A 19252-nucleotide genomic window follows, 5' to 3' on the forward strand; every position below is an offset into this window, starting at 1 on the left:
AGTAACTTGGCCACAAGAAATTGAATTTTATGTCCATTTGAGTTCAATAAAGTGGATAGCTAGCTATATCCCTGTGTTTAAAGAGAAGCAACAGAATCTGCCAACCAACTCTGGGAAAGGAAGGAGGTAGGAGAGAGTGTACTGACTGGTTGACTTCTTTGGGTGGTGAGAGTTCTTTGACTTTAGAGCAGTTACAGCAGGACTTCAGAAGAATCAGTAAACAGCCAAGCAGTAACTGCTTTTCTAACCATGGAAATGTATTCCAGTGGGGAAATTCTTTGCTCTTCTGAAAATTAATTTTTTTCCACACCATTATCCAAGTGCCGGGCAGAAGATATTTCATTTCTTCTACTGCTCTTTGTGCTAGCTTTGCGAACCAAAAATAGAACAGAATGCATTACTAGAGTGAGCAATTTCAGTCAATATTAAGTCAATTTTTCCAACTCATTTTCTTCTGAGACCATTATATTTACAATTACATGGATTGGTTATTTCAAATAGTTAATGCTTTGATTAAATTAGACATTAAGTAGGGTAAGTATGATGGTACAGGTGTCATTGTTTGTTTGGCTTTTTATCAGCAACTTGTTATACTTTTCATAGTGACTCCAGGGAGTAGGAGTTGTATCGTCCATTTATTACTTAATTTCAATGTACAAAATATATTTTTAAGTCCCTATTTCCATCTCCAACTTGCTCCATTTGTATGCAGTGCAACTTCTTGTTCATTCATTTGTGCATTTATGTATTCATTCATTCAGTGTTTGTTAAGCACCTATTATGTATCTTACACATAGATGTGCACATTTCAGTGGTTACCAGTGAAGACATCCATTTTTATCACTGTATTTTATTTATTTTATCCCATCAGTTTTGTTTCTGAAGATTTTAATTACTGCTTCACAAGTTGTATTTAGTCTAGATTGTATATAACAAAAGATTATTTCACTGAACTTTTGTAGTCAAAGATCTGTTTCCGTTTGTCAAGTTGTCATGTATCAAACACAAATTTAAAATTGAAGTGTCTCTTTTAATAAAATATATAGTGAATAGAAAACTATTTTCTGATTTCTTCATTCCTGCTTGGAAAACTTTATTTTTTTCAAATGGGTTTTATTCATACTACTGTCCCTGTATCTATCTAATATTAGGGGTTTTTTGAGTGGGTATTTGATGTTTGTTCTGGTATGCTTAATACCCCCATATATTCTCACTAAAAAGTGATTTAACCACTTTTTGAAGATTTTTGAAGATTTAACCATTACATTTTTTTTTTAAAGATTTTATTTATTTATTTGACAGACAGAAATCACAAATAGGCAGAGAGGCAGGCAGAGAGAGAGGAGGAAGCAGGCTCCCTGCTGAACAGTGAGCCCGATGAGGGGCTCCATCTCAGGACCCTGAGATCATGACCCGAGCCGAAGGCAGAGGCTCAACCCACTGAGCCACCCAGGCGCCCCATAACCACTACATTCTTTAAAGTGAAATGGAATATTACTGCCTGATTTCAACTATTTCTAAACTTTTATTCCTTTAAATGTGGATCTCAAGTTCAGTGCAGAAGAAATAAGCTGTAGAGGTCTTTAAAAATACAAATGACTGGATATTCACACTCAGCAATCTCATCAGCGGTATGGAGTGAAGTGTGTTTGTCTTTACTTTAAAAAAAAACTCAAGAGAATTTTAGAGTACAGCTGTAATTGGAAACATTATCTGTTGAAATGTGCAGATTTAAGTTTCTACTCTTAATATACAGAAACATAAGCTTTTAGAGAGAGAATAGATCTGGGAAATTATTTGTACAATCCTAGGAAAGTTCAAAGGGCTCCTCAGACGACAGCTAGACCACTCTGGAATGACTCTTTCCTTCCATAGGAAAGAAGTAAGAACCTGAATCATACAGCATTTGAGTGGCGTAATCCTTTTGGGCAACTACTCTCACCTTGATCCTTAACTATTCCATTCTTCATTGATAGAGAGGTCCATATCTTCTAGAAGCCAACGTGATGTATGGGATACAATGGCATCAGGGACACTCATTATTAGCACCATTAACCGACTGCACATTCCTCCTACTGTAAAGATACTTAGCTGTGTCATACTTTGCAGAAGAGGAACATTAGTATTACAAGTGACAGATCAATGTATTAATGAAGATAAATATTTCTCATGTTTAATAATCCAGTTTTATATGTACTAGAATTCAAAGTGTTATCATCTAATCGAAGTTAAAACTGTTCTGGTAATAGCTTATAAAAATTAATCTTTGATATAAGTACAGAGAAGTGGAATTCATGGATCAGAGAATGGAAGTATGTTTAATTTTACAGAAAATGCCAAACCATTTTCCAAAATAGTTGTACCATTTTACACTCTTTGCAGCATCATATGACAGTTCCAGTTCCTCCTTATTCTTACTGACACTCAGTATTTTCCATCTTAAATTTTAGCCATTTCAGTGGGTGTGCAGTAGTATCTCCATGTTGTTTTAATTTGCATTTTCCTGATGATGAATGATGCTGAACACTTATTTTGAGATGTCTGTGCAAGTATTTTGTTTCTCACTCACCCTCATCATTTCTATATGGGTTTCATGACTTTTTAATGTTTGAATTATGGGTAGTAGTTATATAATGATTATGGATTCAATCTCTTGTCCAATTTATACTGCATATATTTTCTTCCATTATGTGGCTTGTCTAGTTATTTTCTGAATGTCTCTTGATGAAATTTTGATGAAATCCAGTTTGTCAACTTTTCTTTTTTTCTATGGTCCGTACTTTCAGGGTTTTATTCAGAAAAATCTTTACCTACATCAAGACCATAAAGATAGTTTTTTATACTTAATACTTCGCCTTTTACCTACAGGTCTATAATCGATTTTGAATATTTTTTTGTGTATGTGTGAGGTAAGGGTTTACATCTTTTCCCCCAGATATCTACTTGTTCCAGAACAATTGTTTGAAAAGCTTTCTTACCTCATTGAATTGCTTTTATATTTTGTCAAAACTTAATTGAGTATATAAGTAAGAATATACAACTTGATCTTATTCTTAGGAGAAAAGTTCTACATTGATTTTTGAATGTCAAATCAACTTTGCATTTCACAGATGAATTCCTCTTGATCATGATACTTCATTCTTTTAATATGTTACTGAATTTGAAAGGCTAGTATTTAAAAAAATTATTCTATTTATATTCATGTGCAATATTGGTCATTAGTTTTCTTTTAATGTCTTTGAATGTATTGGGGAATCATGGTTATGTTGTGCTTATAAGTGTGCAAGAGTGTTATTATTTTACTTATTTGATTGAATTCACTAGTGGACACCATTTGGGTGTGAGTTTTCTTCATGGTCTGCTTTTTAAATATTAATTCAGTTTCATTAATAAATGTAAGACTTCAGATTTTCTATTTCTTCTTGGGTCTGTAGGATCTATGGTGATATTTTCTCTTTTATCTTGATACTGATAATTTGTGTTTTCTCTTTCTCCTTTTTCTTTATAGCCAGGTAGAGATTTGTCAATATTATTGATCTTTTCAAAGAATCAGCATTTGGTTTTATTTATATCTTCTGTACTTTTTTTTTCTATTTTATTGGTTTCTATTGTGTTTTTTTTTCATTTTTTTGCTGACTCCAGGTTTAATTTCCTCTTCTTTTTCTAGCCTCTGTGATGGAAGCTTAGATCATTGACTTTAAACCTTTATTCGCAATGCTTTAGTTGCCTCCCAACGCATGTTTAGAAATGTCTTAATTACCATTTCATTAAAAATATTTTCTAATTTAGCTTGTTAGCTTGCTTTGGCCTTGATTAATTTGCAGTGTGTTTCTTAAGTTTCAAGAATTTGGAGGAGGAGTCAAGATGGCGGAGAAGTAGCAAACTGAGACTGCTTCAGCTAGCCGGAGATCAGCTAGATAGCTTATCTAAAGATTGCAAACACCTGAAAATCCATCGGCAGATCGAAGAGAAGAAGAACAGCAATTCTGGAAACAGAAAAACAACCACTTTCTGAAAGGTAGGACCGGCGGAGAAGTGAATCCAAAGCGACGGGAAGATAGACCCCGGGGGGAGGGGCCGGCTCCCGGCAAGCGGCAGAGCAACTGCGCACAAAATCAGGACTTTTAAAAGTCTGTTCTGCTGAGGGACATCGCTCCAGAGGCTAAACCGGGGTGAAGCCCACGCGGGGTCAGCGTGGCCTCAGGTCCCGCAGGGTCACAGAAGGATCGGGGGTGTCTGAGTGTCGCAGAGCTTGCGGGTATTGGAATGGGAAAGCCGGCTACAGAGACAGAGCCTACAGTAAGCTCACAGCTCGGGGTTACCTTGAACCGGTCGCAGGCTCGGTGAGCTCGGAGCGCGGCCGGAGGTCAGGCAGACGGGAGTAACTGGGCGCTGTTCTCTGAGGGCACACTGAGGAGTGGGGCCCTGGGCTCTCGGCTCCTCCGGGCCGGAGACCAGGAGGCCGCCATTTGTATTCCCGTCCTCCGGAACTCTACGGAAAGCGCTCAGGGAACAAAAGCTCTTGAAAGCAAACCCGAGCAGATTACTCACCCCGGCCCCGGGTAAGGGCGGTGTAATTCCGCCTGGGGCAAAGACACTTGAGAATCACTACAACAGGCCCCTCCCCCAGAAGATCAACAAGAAATCCAGCCGAGACCAAGTTCACCTACCAAGGAGTGTGGTTTCAATAACAAGGAGAGCAGCAGAATTCCAGAGGAGGAGAAAGCCAAGCACGGAACTCATGGCTTTTTTCCTGTGATTTTTTTTTAGTCTTGCAGTTAACTTAATTTTTTCTTTTTCATTTTTTTTTTTTTTTTATTCTCGCCTTCGGGTAAAATATTTTTTTTTAACTGTTACCTTTTTCTTTTTTAACGATTTTTTACTAGTTTATCAAATATATATATTTTTTCTTTTTTACATTTTTCTTAGGTGTTTTCTTTTTTTAAAAATTCTTTTCTTTTCTTTTTTTTTTTCTTTCTTCCTTTTTGAACCTCTTTTTATCCCCTTTCTCCCCACTCACGATTTTGGATCTCTTCTAATTTGGTTAAAGCATATTTTCTTGGGGTTGTTGCCACCCTTTTAGTATTTTACTTGCCCCTTCATTTACTTTTATCTGGACAAAATGACAAGACGTAAAAATGAAGGACCTCAATGTGCGAAAGGAATCCATCAAAATCATTGAGGAGAACACGGGCAGCAACCTCTTCGACCTCTGCCGCAGCAACATCTTCCTAGGAACAACGCAAAAGGCAAGGGAAGCAAGGGAAAAAATGAACTATTGGGATTTCATCAAGATCAAAAGCTTTTGTACAACAAAGGAAACAGTTAACAAAATCAAAAGACAACTGACAGAATGGGAGAAGATATTTGCAAACGACATATCAGATAAAGGACTAGTGTCCAGAATCTATAAAGAACTTAGCAAAGTCAACACCCAAAGAACAAATAATCCAATCAAGAAATGGGCAGAGGACATGAACAGACATTTCTGCAAAGAAGACATCCAGATGGCCAACAGACACATGAAAAAGTGCTCCATATCACTCGGCATCAGGGAAATACAAATCAAAACCACAATGAGATATCACCTCACACCAATCAGAATGGCTAAAATCAACAAGTCAGGAAATGACAGATGCTGGCGAGGATGCGGAGAAAGGGGAACCCTCCTCCACTGTTGGTGGGAATGCAAGCTGGTGCAGCCACTCTGGAAAACAGCATGGAGGTTCCTCAAAATGTTGAAAATAGAACTGCCCTATGACCCAGCAATTGCACTATTGGGTATTTACCCTAAAGATACAAATGTAGTGATCCAAAGGAACACATGCACCCGAATGTTTATAGCAGCAATGTCCACAATAGCCAAACTATGGAAAGAACCTAGATGTCCATCAACAGATGAATGGATCAAGAAGATGTGGTATATATACACAATGGAATACTATGCAGCCATCAAAAGAAATGAAATCTTGCCATTTGCGACAACATGGATGGAACTAGAGCGTATCATGCTTAGCGAAATAAGTCAAGCAGAGAAAGACAACTATCGTATGATCTCCCTGATATGAGGAAGTGGTGATGCAACATGGGGGCTTAAGTGGGTACGAGAAGAATCAATGAAACAAGATGGGATTGGGAGGGAGACAAACCATAAGTGACTCTTAATCTCACAAAACAAACTGAGGGTTGCTGGGGGGAGGGGGTTTGGGAGAACGGGGTGGGATTATGGACATTGGGGAGGGTATGTGCTTTGGTGAGTGCTGTGAAGTGTATAAACCTGGTAATTCACAGACCTGTACCCCTGGGGATAAAAATATATGTTTATAAAAAATAAAAAATTAAAAAAAAAAAAGAATTTGGAGATTTTCCAGGTATCTTTTTGTTACTGATTTCTAATTTAATTATATTTGTGTTTATAGATTATACTCTGCATAATTTAATTTCTCTCAAATTTTTTGAAACTTTTTATGGTGAGTCAATGTTCTGTCTCAGTAAATGTTCCACTGACAAGTGAAAGGATATTATTTTAGAGTTGATAGTTGTAGTGTTCTGCAAATAACCAATAAGGGCAATTTAGTTGCTCATGCTATTCAGATTTTCTAAATAGTTTCTAAATTTTTGTCTGCTTTTGGTACAAACACAGATATAGTAGTGTTGAGCTCTCCCTTTATTGTTTTATGCTTACCTACTTGTCCCTTTAATTCTTTAGTTTTTGCTTCATGTGTTGTAAGGTTTTCCAATTTGATAAATATATATTTAGTATTGCTTTTTCTTCTTGATTAATTGACCATGCTGTTATTTTTAAAAAGTCTTTTTATCTCTAATACTCCTTGCCCTGGAGTGTATTTTGTCTGATAATAATACAGACAGACGTTCAGCTTTCTTATAACTGGTGTCAGTATAATATGTCTTCCTATCTTTAATATATCATGTCTTTTAGTTTAAAAGGCATCTAAAGATATATAGTGTGTGGTTGCATCTTGCTTCCTGCTTTTAATTCAGTCTCAGAACTTCTGCCATTTTTTTGGTGTTTTTAGCCCATTTACATGATTATTGATATTTTAAAATTTTATCTATGATTTTGATGTTTTTGTCTACTATGAATTAATACCATGTCTTTCACATAAGAACCTTACAAAAGTTTATTTCTATTTGTCCTTCCTGTATACTATTTTTTCTATTCATTTTACTTTAATATGTTATTATTCCTTGAATCAATTATTTTTAAGTAAATTAAGAAACAAGAATGAAGTTATTTATATTTGCACATATTTACAATTTCTTACACTCTTGTATGTGTGTTAATGTGTGTTGTATGTATATGTATCTGTGTATTCATCTGGTACCATTTCTCTTCAGTGTGAAGAATTGTAGTGTTTTTTTGTTTTCGAGTATAGTTGACATGCATATAGTTACACTAATTTCAGGTGTACAACATAGTGATTCATTAAATTTATACATTATTTTGTGTTCACTACAAGTGTAGCTGCCCTCTGTGCCCATGCGTTGCTATTACAGTATCAAGTGACTGTATTCCTTTATACTATGGCTTTTATCCCCATGATTTATGCATTCCATAACTGAAACCCCTTCACCCATTTTGCCTAACTTTCCACCCCACTCTCCTTTGGCAACCATTAGTTTGTTCTCTGTATTTGTAGGTCTGATTCTGCTCTTTATTCTTTTTTTCCCACATATGAGTGGAATGATATGGTATTTGTCTTTCTCAGTCTGACTTATGCTGTCTGTGTCCATCCATGTTATTACAAATAGCATGATCCCATCCTTTTTTGGCTGTGTAATACCTGTGTGTGTGTCTGTGTGTGTGCATGTATGTATGCACATACATGCATCTTCCACATCTTCCTTATCCATTCATCTATCGATGGGCACTTAGGTTGCTTCCATATGTTGGCTACTGTAAATGATGCTGCAGTAAACATAAGGGTGCATGTATCTTTTTGAATGTTTTCATTTTCTTTGGGTAATACCCAATGGTGGGATTAGTGGATCATATGGTATTTCTATTTCTATTTTTTTTTTTTTTTTAGGAACCTCCATACTGTTTTCCATAGTACATGTACCGGTTTATATTCCCATCAATAGTTTACAAGGGTCCTGTTTCTCCATATTTTTGCTAACACTTGTTATCTCTTATCTTTTTTATTTTAGCCGTTCTGACAGGTGTAATGTGATGGCTCACCTTTGATATTTGGCCAAGAATGTTCAGACTTCTTTATTCATGAAAGTCAAAATCTGAGAAAAAGAACACAAATGTCACAAAAAAATAAACTTCAAGATATACATTGAATAAACAAATTTCAACATATCTACATAATGGAATACTACTTGCAATAAAAAAATACTATTGATACATGTTACAATATGGAATGCATCACAAAACATTGTGTTAAGAGAAATAAAAAACACAAAATAGTACATATTATGTGATTCCACTTATATGATGTTCTAGGTAAAGATAAGCCAACAGTGAAAGAGATCAGAACAGTGGCTAGTTTAGGAAAGAAGGATGTGCAAGAATTGGCTAGAAGAGAGCATGAGGGAACATCTACATGATGAAAATATTCCGTATCTTAGAAGCATGTGGGTTATACAGCTTATATGCATTTTTCAAAATTAATAAAATCTTTATATTTCTTTGAACACAAGGTATACCTCAATAGAATATATCTTCCCAGTTAAAAAGCAATCTTATAATACCCTATTATGGTAGTTGATAGGAGGTAGGTCTATTTCACAGCTATAAAAATATATAAAGGCAACATATTTTATTGAAACTACTTAAATTTTGCAAAGTCAGCCAGTGTCACCAACACTGCAGCACCAAAGTCTTAACATCATTTAAACTTGGGAAACTAAAATACAATTAATAATAAAATATAGGATCACCAGGAGTGTATTCAGGTTCTGACATAGAAGGAACTTCCTGGTCACTACGCAAATGAATTTTATCTGATTGTGTTGTAATGGGCATTGGTACAGCTATTTAAATTATGGCTGACTTTTTAAAAATGCTCTTGAGAAGACTAAGAACTTGAAATTATGGGGAACATACGAATGATTAATAGTTTAAAGATTGGCCATTTTATGAGAGTGAGAATAATTTGTGACATGTATGTTTATAAAGTAACAGAAACTCAATTTTTTTTTTTTTGTATAGGAGAAAGATACTGGCTCTTATAAATGGGGAAAAACTGTCCTTAGCAATCTGTACATCTAAAATTTACATCTATTTAACTCTAGTTAGAGTTCTAAATAGGGAGGAATTCGAAGATATATAAAAAATAGCTTAACTACTCATTATAGGCCAAATGTAAAATACTATTAAGTTTGTGTTCTGAACTGAATAAGTAAAACTCAGATGTAGCTTGTCAGGAAATTAACTGAGCTCTTAAGTTTATTTTATTTTATTTATTTAAAGATTTTATTTATTTATTTGACAGAGAGAGAGAGAGATATCACAAATAGGCAGAGAGGCAGGCAGAGAGAGGGGAAAGCAAGCTCCCTGCTGAGCAAAGAGCCTGATGCAGGGCTTGATCCCAGCACCCTGAGCTCATGACCCGCGCTGAAGGCAGAGGCTTTAAACCCACTGAGCCACCCAGGTGCCCCAATTTTATTTTATTTTAATTAATTTATTTATTTTTAAAGAAAATGACCACTGTAGGTGGGTAAAAGACCAGCCTGGTTTGGCTGGGCTTATGAGGATTTCCTGGGGCATGAGACTTTCAGAGCTAAAACCATGGAGGGCCTAGGCAAACTAGGAGAAACAGGGTACCTTACCTCCAAGAGTGCTAAAAGATGAATTATTGCTGGTCCAATGAGTAGATGTTTGATAACAGTGATGTTTAATTTGTTGTTCTTCCTAATCTCTGTAGATCTCAAGTCTAGCCATATTTTACAGTTCAGTTTAAGTGCCACTTCTATGTAATCTCTCTCTCTTTCTGAATTCACATAACACTCTATCTGTACCATTCTTGTTCCACTTAGTCCTTTAAAACATCTTTATCAGAGTTATCTATATACGAATTTTATCTCTGGCACTACATGGAAAGTTCTTTTAGGGCATGATGTATGATTTCTTTTTTTATCCCCCAGAGCTTCTAGCATCATGCTTCACACTTTATCAGAAAGGGTGTATTAAAAGGAATGAATGAATCCACAAGTTAAGTAGATTATACTAATAGGATGAGATGCACTGGTGTGTAATAGGAGGGGAAAAAAAGGTGGTGGTTGGGGGGGACGCTTGGGTGGCTCAGTGGGTTAAAACCTCTGCCTTCAGCTCAGGTCATGATCTTGGGGTCCTGGGATCAAGCCCTGCATCGGGCTCTCTGCTCAGCGTGGAGCCTACTTCCCCCTCTCTCTCTCTGCCTTCCTCTCCGACTACTTGTGATCTCTGTCTGTCAATTAAATAAAAACAAATAAATAAAAAATAAAAAAATCTTTAAAAAAATAAGCTGTAGTTTAATATTAGCTTTGTTAAAAAACAAAAACAAAACAAAACAAAAAACAAAACCCTACTGACATGAGTATGAGAAACCCAGCCTTTAGTCCTCTTTACCACTAAATAACAAGTACCTTAGTATTTTACATGTGTATGTGTGTGTATGCACATGCACGCTACAGTTTCTTTAGCCAAAAATTGAAAGTTACAACTAGGACTCTCAGTGCTTCTAATGATGCTACTGAGCACTCACTGTTAGCTTCGTCATCCATGTTCTCCAAAACCAATCTAAATTTTCAACCTCTCCTATTGTCCCCTGTCCCATATAGCCCCTTCACGTTTCATAGATCACAAACTCCTACTCCTCAAAGAAGATGCACCTACTGGAAGAACTTTGTTCACCTCAACCTCATATATTGTTATACATTATAAGCACTATACTGATTATTCCTTCTTGACACTCATGTTTAAATCTTTAAGAAGTGAACAGCCATACTTATACATATTTGTAAATCAAAATCTTATAAATGCATTGGTTGATGAACGTACAATGTTCTACATCATTTTGGGGTTAAGAGCTTTTGTGTTCTGAGAGCTGAGTAAAAATAGGTTGCTTTAAAACTACAATTAGTCATTTTGTACTTAATATGCTTTTAAATGGCTTTTATAGGAGAAAAGTTATTTGTAAAAAGTTTCCTATTAATTCTTTGAAAATGTAACTGATAGCTCTTAAAAGAATGAATTCATCAATGTTTTCAAAATTCATATTAAAATATGTAAAAATATTACTTTAATCAATATTCAATTAAAATGTGATTATTATGCAGACTTTTATACATTTTTATGACCCAGTTTGCTTTTGTTTTTAGCTACTGATGCAAATGTGAAGAACGAAAGTCTTTCATCTGTGCAGCAGCTTGGCATTAAAATGACTGTCAGGTATATTATAGGGAAATATCTCCCTTGCGCATTGCTAGAATTTGTTTTATCTACCTGATATGTGTTTAATAGTATTTTTTTTTTTTTTTTTTTTAAAGATTTTATTTATTTATTTGACAGAGAGAAATCACAAGTAGATGGAGAGGCAGGCAGAGAGAGAGAGAGGGAGGGAAGCAGGCTCCCTGCCGAGCAGAGAGCCCGATGTGGGACTCGATCCCAGGACCCTGAGATCATGACCTGAGCCGAAGGCAGCGGCTTAACCCACTGAGCCACCCAGGCGCCCTGTTTAATAGTATTTAACAACCAACTATTTTGTGTACTTTAAATGCAGAATTTATCATTCAGAAAATAATAACTTTGTTTTGGAGATATTGGCACATGATTAAATTACCTCTGCTGGTAAATCAGTTATGGTTCATTATCATTTCAGAGGCTAATTACAGTGTATTTAAGTCTCTATGACTACAGGTTTTTTTAAAAAATGAATTGTAAAAATCAGCACATTGGTAGCACAATCATGCCATTTAAAAAAATATGATAGATTTTAATTGTCAAGCTACGGTAATGAGTACAAAAGAACCTTGAGGATAGATGCCCAAGTTAAAAATGAATAAACTAATTATAGTAGTTTGAATTTTTAGTACCCAAATCGTAATTTTCAAAAGAAACTTAATAGCAGACTGTGAATTAAGGAGTGAGTCTCCTCTCTTGCTTACTAACTGGGGATTTAACAGTTCCATCCTACTTCAGTGAGTAATCTTTACAATCTATGGAAGCTTTTAAAATGACTATTTTTAATAAATTCATAGCATTATAATGAAAAGTGTGGTAGTAATTCTGGCTAATCCGTCTGTATCACATGAAGCATGTAACTCATTGTTTTGTGACCCTATATCTGCTTTTTATTTTGTAATGTCCAATTTCTATTCTGAGATGGAATCCATAGATAACATGAGCAGGCTAGTCACATATTTTTTAAATTCAGTATAATGTCTTATTGGTAAGATGTGAATGGAAGGTGATTTGTACCCAGCTACAGTATATGACAGAGCTGTCAACCATATAGAATCACTGTGACTTTGGCAGCTGCATATAGACTACTGATGTTTTGGTGCTTCAAATACTGCTCAAGTTTTGCCACTGGCCAAGTGACTTTCCAAAATGGAGAACAAGTCTTAGGCTTCAAACAACGAAAGTACTATATTTTCCTGATTTACACATTTAGTTGCATTCAATGTATAATAAAAAATATAGAAAAAATATTTTATGATCTTATATAAAGCAGAATTGGTTTCAGATAATTATAAATAGCTTCTTCATCCATGCAAATAATAGGCAGGCCATTTGTAAGTGGTTGTTTAGGACTGCCCCACATCTAACCTGCATTACTCACCAACTACTATTTGTGTCCCCAGTCACCGTGCAATCAAAAATGCCCCCATGAGTTTCTCAGGTGGCCGCAAAAGGGGATGTACTCCCTCTTAGAACCTTTGGATTACATGGATTAGATGAAATCTAAAATTGCTTCTACACTTAACATTTGGTCAGTCTCACCTGTCAGCATTACATGTTTTAGATTAAGTTCAGGAAAAAATGCTTGTATTCTTCTCATCTACAGTATCTGCATTTTGTTCTGTCATTATTGTTTTATTCTCCTTAAAAGTTATCAGTATTTACCAGATAATTACTGCTAATCCAAATATAATTATCAGGAACATGTACTTAGTGTAAAGCTCTCCCTACTTAGCATAGTTACAGTGGAAGTAGAAGAAAACTTAAAACCTTGAGATCTCAAGAGGACTACACTTGATGGATTTTAAAAAGTGAATTTATAATGCAGGGACTGAAGTTTTTCATTTCGCATGTTTTGTGGGCTTTTAATATAGATATGGCAAGTTCCTCAACCTGTTAAAAGACAGCGCAGAAAATGATCTTACCTTGGTTTTAAAGCACTGCGAGAGATTCCTAAAACAGCAGCAAGCGCCCGTAAAATCTTCTCTTCATATCCTTTTTGAGTGGATTCACAGCAGTTGAACATTATGTGTTTTTCATAGTTCTTTGATAGGGTACCTTAACACATTTATAGTAAAATACTTTTGTAGCAACATGGACGGGACTGGAAGAGATCACGCTGAGCGAAATCAGTCAAGCAGAAAGAGTCAATTATCATATGGTTTCACTTATTTGTGGAGCATAACAAATAGCATGGAGGACAAGGGGAGTTTGAGAGGAGAAGGGAGTTGGGGTAAAGTGGAAGGGGAGGTGAACCATGAGAGACTATGGACTCTGAAAAACAATCTGAGGGGTTTGAAGTGGCGGGGCGGTGGGAGGTCAGGATACCAGGTGGTGGGTATTATAGAGGGCACGGATTGCATGGAGCACTGGGTGTGGTGCATAAATTATGAATACTGTTATGCTGAAAATAAATAAATTAATTAAAAATAAAATAAAATAAGCAAAAAAAAGAAAAAATAATAATACTTTAACCTATATTGATTTGTTGATGTACCTTTATAGTATTCTATATTTTAAATATGAATTTTATTAAATTGGGTAGTAATTACTAAATTCAATCTTACTTATTTAATCTTAAACTGAGTAATTAAAGTTATTTGGCTGTATTTTCAGATACATAAAAGACATTTTTAAAAAATAGATTTAGTATATCTAGAATAAGAATATTCTAGAGTTAGTAAATTTAGAATAACAATAGAACATACATTTATTTTACTTGAATTGGTTATTTTTCAGAAATAGATTTGACTTGAAGAGAAAAAAAGTATGCAAACCATTTGCCTTACTGAATTCTAAAAACATATGGATTTTAAAATATTTGATTATGTTAGTAATTTAGCAGATAACCTAAACCAGAGAAAGAGAAGGTACTATGATTTTAATGACTTGAGTAAGTGTTGCCACGAAACAGATACTTTTTTCTGCATTTGCTAGTGCCATTGCCCTCCTCTACTTATGTAAATAATCAACACATTGGCTTGTAAATTGATTGAAGGTAAAATGAGGACTGAAGTATCAGAATCTTTTTCCTGATAGGGATCCTGGAAATGAATATTAATAGAGTTCATATATTTCATCTTGTAAGACAAAATATGCAAAAGTTCCTTAACTGTGCTTTTCAGTCTGCCTGCAGGGGACTTACACTGGCCATGACTGGTTTGTATCCTCTTTGTTCATGATAATGCTGGGGGACAAAGAAAAAACATTAAGATTTCTTCAGCAGTTCTCCAGGCTTCTGACCTCTGCTTTCCTTTGGTTGCCAAGACTTCATATTTCTGTAAGACTTTTTAACTCTGTCTTTAAATGAGTGTGTTAAATTTTAAGGCAGATCCTATTTAAATTCATTGGGATCTTATTTGTAGAGAGTTCTGTAATAATTTATGTTCATTTTCTACCTGAATGCTTTTTGACTGATTCTCTTTGAAGATACAGATTTGACATTTTCCCAAATGCTTGGTGTCTTACTTAAAGGTAACTGAATGAAAGATTAGTGATAATAGATGGATTATTAAATTTTAAACATGTCATCTAGTAAATTATAAAAAAATATGTAAAAAGAGCTATTGAATGTTTTTTTAATTGTTGCTTTGTTAGAAAAAGTCAGTTAACTTACAACATAAGAAAATAAGTCAATATAAATGTATTCTATACAGAATATGGAAACCTATGATGATTTTGGAAATCTATGATGATTTTTGATTATAGTGTTAAGGTGTATTTTAAAGGGTTTTACTAGCTTCCTGAGATCTTAGAGTTTAGAGGCAAGAGCATCCCTCAGTTTACTAACATTTCTGTATTTTGTTTTACTTACTGCCATTAAAATCTCCAACCTGGGGATACTGTCTACTATACCAGATAGGCTCAAACTTCCCAAACCTCTCCTACGACATACTGCACATGGACAGTGCAATCACATCGCTCCCAAAGATAAATAAGTTAAGGGATTGAGAGAATATGTGACTATCAATGAAAGCATGTATTACATGTTTTCACAGTATATGTTTGTGATAAGGAATATAAAGCCAAAGAATCAAGGAGGAATATATTATAAATACTGAAATTTTATCATTTTTTGCTTAAAATAGCTGTACATAATTCCTTTATAAGAATTTCTAGCTCTTATACTTCAGCAAATGTAAAATTTGTTCACAAGAACAGGCAGAAGCAAATGGCAAAAGAACGTGTGCCAGTTTTTCTTTAATCAGTGGAACTATTTTCCTTCTGTTAACCAGAATTTGAATAATTCTTTAAATTATACATGAAGATTTTAAAAATTGTAGATATTCCCTTCTTCCATTTACAAATATAATGTTCAAAAATCTTTTGATAATGAATATAGATTTTGAATCCAATCATACATTTTCATGTCAAGTATTGTGAAAATGATACCTGCATTCCACTAGTCTTAACTATTCTAGCTTAGTGTTCAGATTGTGACACTGTCAGATATCACCAGTCAACTTTTTTATTTTTTTAAGATTTCATTTATTTATCTGACAGAGAGAGATCCCAAGTAGGCAGAGTGGCAGGCAGAGAGAGAGGCGGAAATAGGCTCCCCACAGAGCAGAGAGCCCAATGCAGGACTCGATGCGGGGCTCTATCCGAGGACCCTGGGATCATGACCTGAGCTGAAGGCAGAGGCTTTAACCCACTGAGCCACTCAGGTGCCCGCCAGTCAACTTATTTTTTTTTTTAATTTTTTTTTATTTTTAATTTTTAATTTTTTATAAACATATATTTTTATCCCCAGTGGTACAGGTCTGTGAATCACCAGGTTTACACACTTCACAGCACTCACCAAAGCACATACCCTCCCCAATGTCCATAATCCCACCCCCTTCTCCCAACCCCCCTCCCCCCAGCAACCCTCAGTTTGTTTTGTGAGATTAAAAGTCACTTATGGTTTGTCTCCCTCCCAATCCCATCTTGTTTCAAGTGGTGATGCAACAGTCAACTTTTTTAACCATAATTTTCTAAGGTTGCATTTTTGCTTTGAATCTATAAACTTTTCATAAGACATCATTTTATTTTTTAACATAACAGTGACGTTGTGCTCTAATAGGGTTTCTTCCCATCAGGAAGGACTTTATCAGGCAGCTTGGATTTTTTTAGATTTATTTTGATATCATCATTGAATATGGAATATAGACCTGTGCACGGAATGGAACGACATTTTACTCAGGTGTTTAGATGAACTCATGATGTAAAGCCTTGACACCTTTCTGTTGGTGCACCTAGGCAGTGCCTTACATAGTATCATTTTTTGTTTTCAACTTTTCAATATACCAAGTTGAATTATTTCATTACCAGGAGTTTGTTTTAGTGCTTCTTTATAAAATAACATTCTGCTAATATTCCTCTTCAGGGATTTTATCTTAGAGCTGTTAGCTAAATGTAGTTATTAATGTTTCTGTAATCACAACTCCATGATTTAAATGTTTTTGATTTAATCATTTTATGGATTAGTGGTTTTTCTATGCCACTTGTTAATACATTCAGTAATAATACATTATTTAAAAAGTAATCCCTTTTCTATTTTGTTTGTTCCATTGGTCTCAAACATTGAAGTGACACTAACTATGCAGGTTGATAAAATAAGTTAATCTGCAGTTGTGGTGAGACACTTTGACTTTAGTCTACCTTTCTTAGCTCAATCTCATTATTATAAACAACCTCAAAAAAGCTTCAGCCTGTGCCCCAGTCCCACATTCTGCAACCTTATTATCCTGTTTCTTTTACAATAGCCTATGTCAGTTCCTAATTTGCTGCTTAATTTCTGTTTTTACTTATTTAAACACTTAAATATAAAAGTTCTAGGAGGGCAGTGGTTTCTGTTTTGTTTACCAATGTGTCCCAAACTAATTCCAGTAGTAATTAATTCAACAAATGGGTGTTGAGTGTATGAATTAATATTTAAATACAAATATGCAAAGGACAGCAAGCTTTTATTACTTTAAAAAATTTATTTATTTATTTTAAAAATGTATTTAAAAAATAGTTGATCCTTTGCATTCTTAAGAATGTTGTTAAGCAGATTGCATCAAAAGGTGCCTTGGATGAGCAGTATAGGACATAATGAAATAATTACTTTGAAGTTTTTAAAATTTTATAAACTATCTACTCATTTGAGATATATAATTTGAAATTTTTTTTTTGAAGCTGCTGAGATCATTCTGATCTCAGATCCTTTAATGTATTGACTGTATTGAATTATCTTTCATTATTATTTGTTCTTAAAAGAAAACAACAACTTCCTAAATGATAATGTACTAATTCTTTATGGAATTTTATCAAGATTCAGAGTTTGGCTTTTAATAAAATGCTTTTATTAAAAGCTTTTTATAAAATGACAGATTATGAAAGATGAAAAAATCAGTTATTTCCTTATAAGAATACCTAATCTCAAGTAATAATTATAATAAAAGTAACAACCGCATATGTCTTCTGTTAGTAAAAACATACGCAGAAGGAGAACAAATTAAATTCAAATATGAACTATTTCACATTTACATACAGATAAAGCTCCATTGATTATGAATCAAGCTAGAGTAATAGTCAAATGAACTAGTGTAGTTCAAAAGGAAGAGCATCAGAGAGTTATGTATATTTTATATATATAAAAATGTGTGTGGATCTATACATTTATTTCTCTCTTACTCCTCATAAAGTAAAAAACAGTTAAAACAGGAAGTTTAGAGTTAACAATTCTAATACCATTCAAATGTACATTTAGATTTAAATTTTACAACCATCAGCATGTCCTGGCACACTTGTAACTATTTGCACAGGATTAGCAATAGCAAATCATGTGACCAGTCACTTGTAGGACAGAAATCTAGTGTCAAAACCCCATTATTTTATATATAACTTTAAATCTTAGAGCCGTATTTAAAGATTCCATTTTCCCATGTGCTTTCCCCCACACCCCCCCGGCCCCCTGGAGAGGAGAAAGATTTGTTTTCTAGAATAATAGAATCAGAGTTAAGAAAAAATGTTTTCTATTCCCCTGTTGCATGACCCACACGCTGCCCAGATTGACTGCAGCATTGCGCCGTCAGCATGGCCCACTCTCTGCACACCAGTCCCCAGACTGAAGGATGGGACTGGACCCCTTGGGGCCATTTAACTGGTTTGGAGAGTTTGTCTTTCTCGTAAGGTCTTTCTGTTTAATTCCTGTAGCAACTTGGAACTAGATTTTTCTTAGTGTCAGGATTGGAGTGACTCATCAGAACTACCTAGAGTGGAAAGGAAAAACCAAAAGAGTGCTTACACAATCTGTTTTTGAAGGCACATATCTTTCATTTTTAATCACTAAAGTAAAATAGTCTAAAGAATGTTATTTTATAAAGCTCTAGCTTCATGATATGATGATTACTAGTATATCTCAACCCAAAAGTATTACTGATACTCTTTTTCACAGTTTTAGCATAGTTTGTATGTTATGTCACTTACATGATGTTTTAAATACTGTTTTCCTACATGTGTTGTGCTTAATCCTGTATTCTGAATTTTATTAGAGTTACCTTTATTAAAAGTTGCCATCTTTTCAGAAAGTTGTGACTAAGCAAAATACATCAAAAAACTAAAAGTATAACAAACAGACTTTATAATTTGATGATTCAGAAGACTGTGTTGTATTTAGGTATTTAGAGTTATTATCGATCTGGTTTTCTGAACACCATTTATTATAAATTAGAGTTATGTAATGGCAATTAATAGACCAATTAATAAAACTTTTATTATAAGTGAGTGTACTATGATTACAATCTATAATCATTAACATCTTTTCTTGTAATTCAGTCAATATTTTGTTGCATATCTACTCTATGCAAGGCT

General features: G+C 34.6%; 1 protein-coding gene across 5 annotated transcripts in view; it reads left to right on the forward strand.

Annotated features, from left to right (window-relative positions):
- TBC1D32 (TBC1 domain family member 32) overlaps positions 1-19252 on the forward strand; it is a 248840-nt gene that overhangs the window by 199931 nt on the left and 29657 nt on the right. For all 5 annotated transcript variants that reach the window (XM_059177703.1, XM_059177706.1, XM_059177704.1 and 2 more), the window contains 3 exons: positions 11332-11401; positions 13288-13403; positions 14539-14693. In XM_059177703.1, the coding sequence (XP_059033686.1) occupies positions 11332-11401; positions 13288-13403; positions 14539-14693 (341 nt within the window). The remainder of the gene's footprint in view (positions 1-11331; positions 11402-13287; positions 13404-14538; positions 14694-19252) is intronic.

Source organism: Mustela lutreola, chromosome 6 (genome assembly GCF_030435805.1).
Source record: "Mustela lutreola isolate mMusLut2 chromosome 6, mMusLut2.pri, whole genome shotgun sequence".
Taxonomy (NCBI): Eukaryota; Metazoa; Chordata; class Mammalia; order Carnivora; family Mustelidae; genus Mustela; species Mustela lutreola.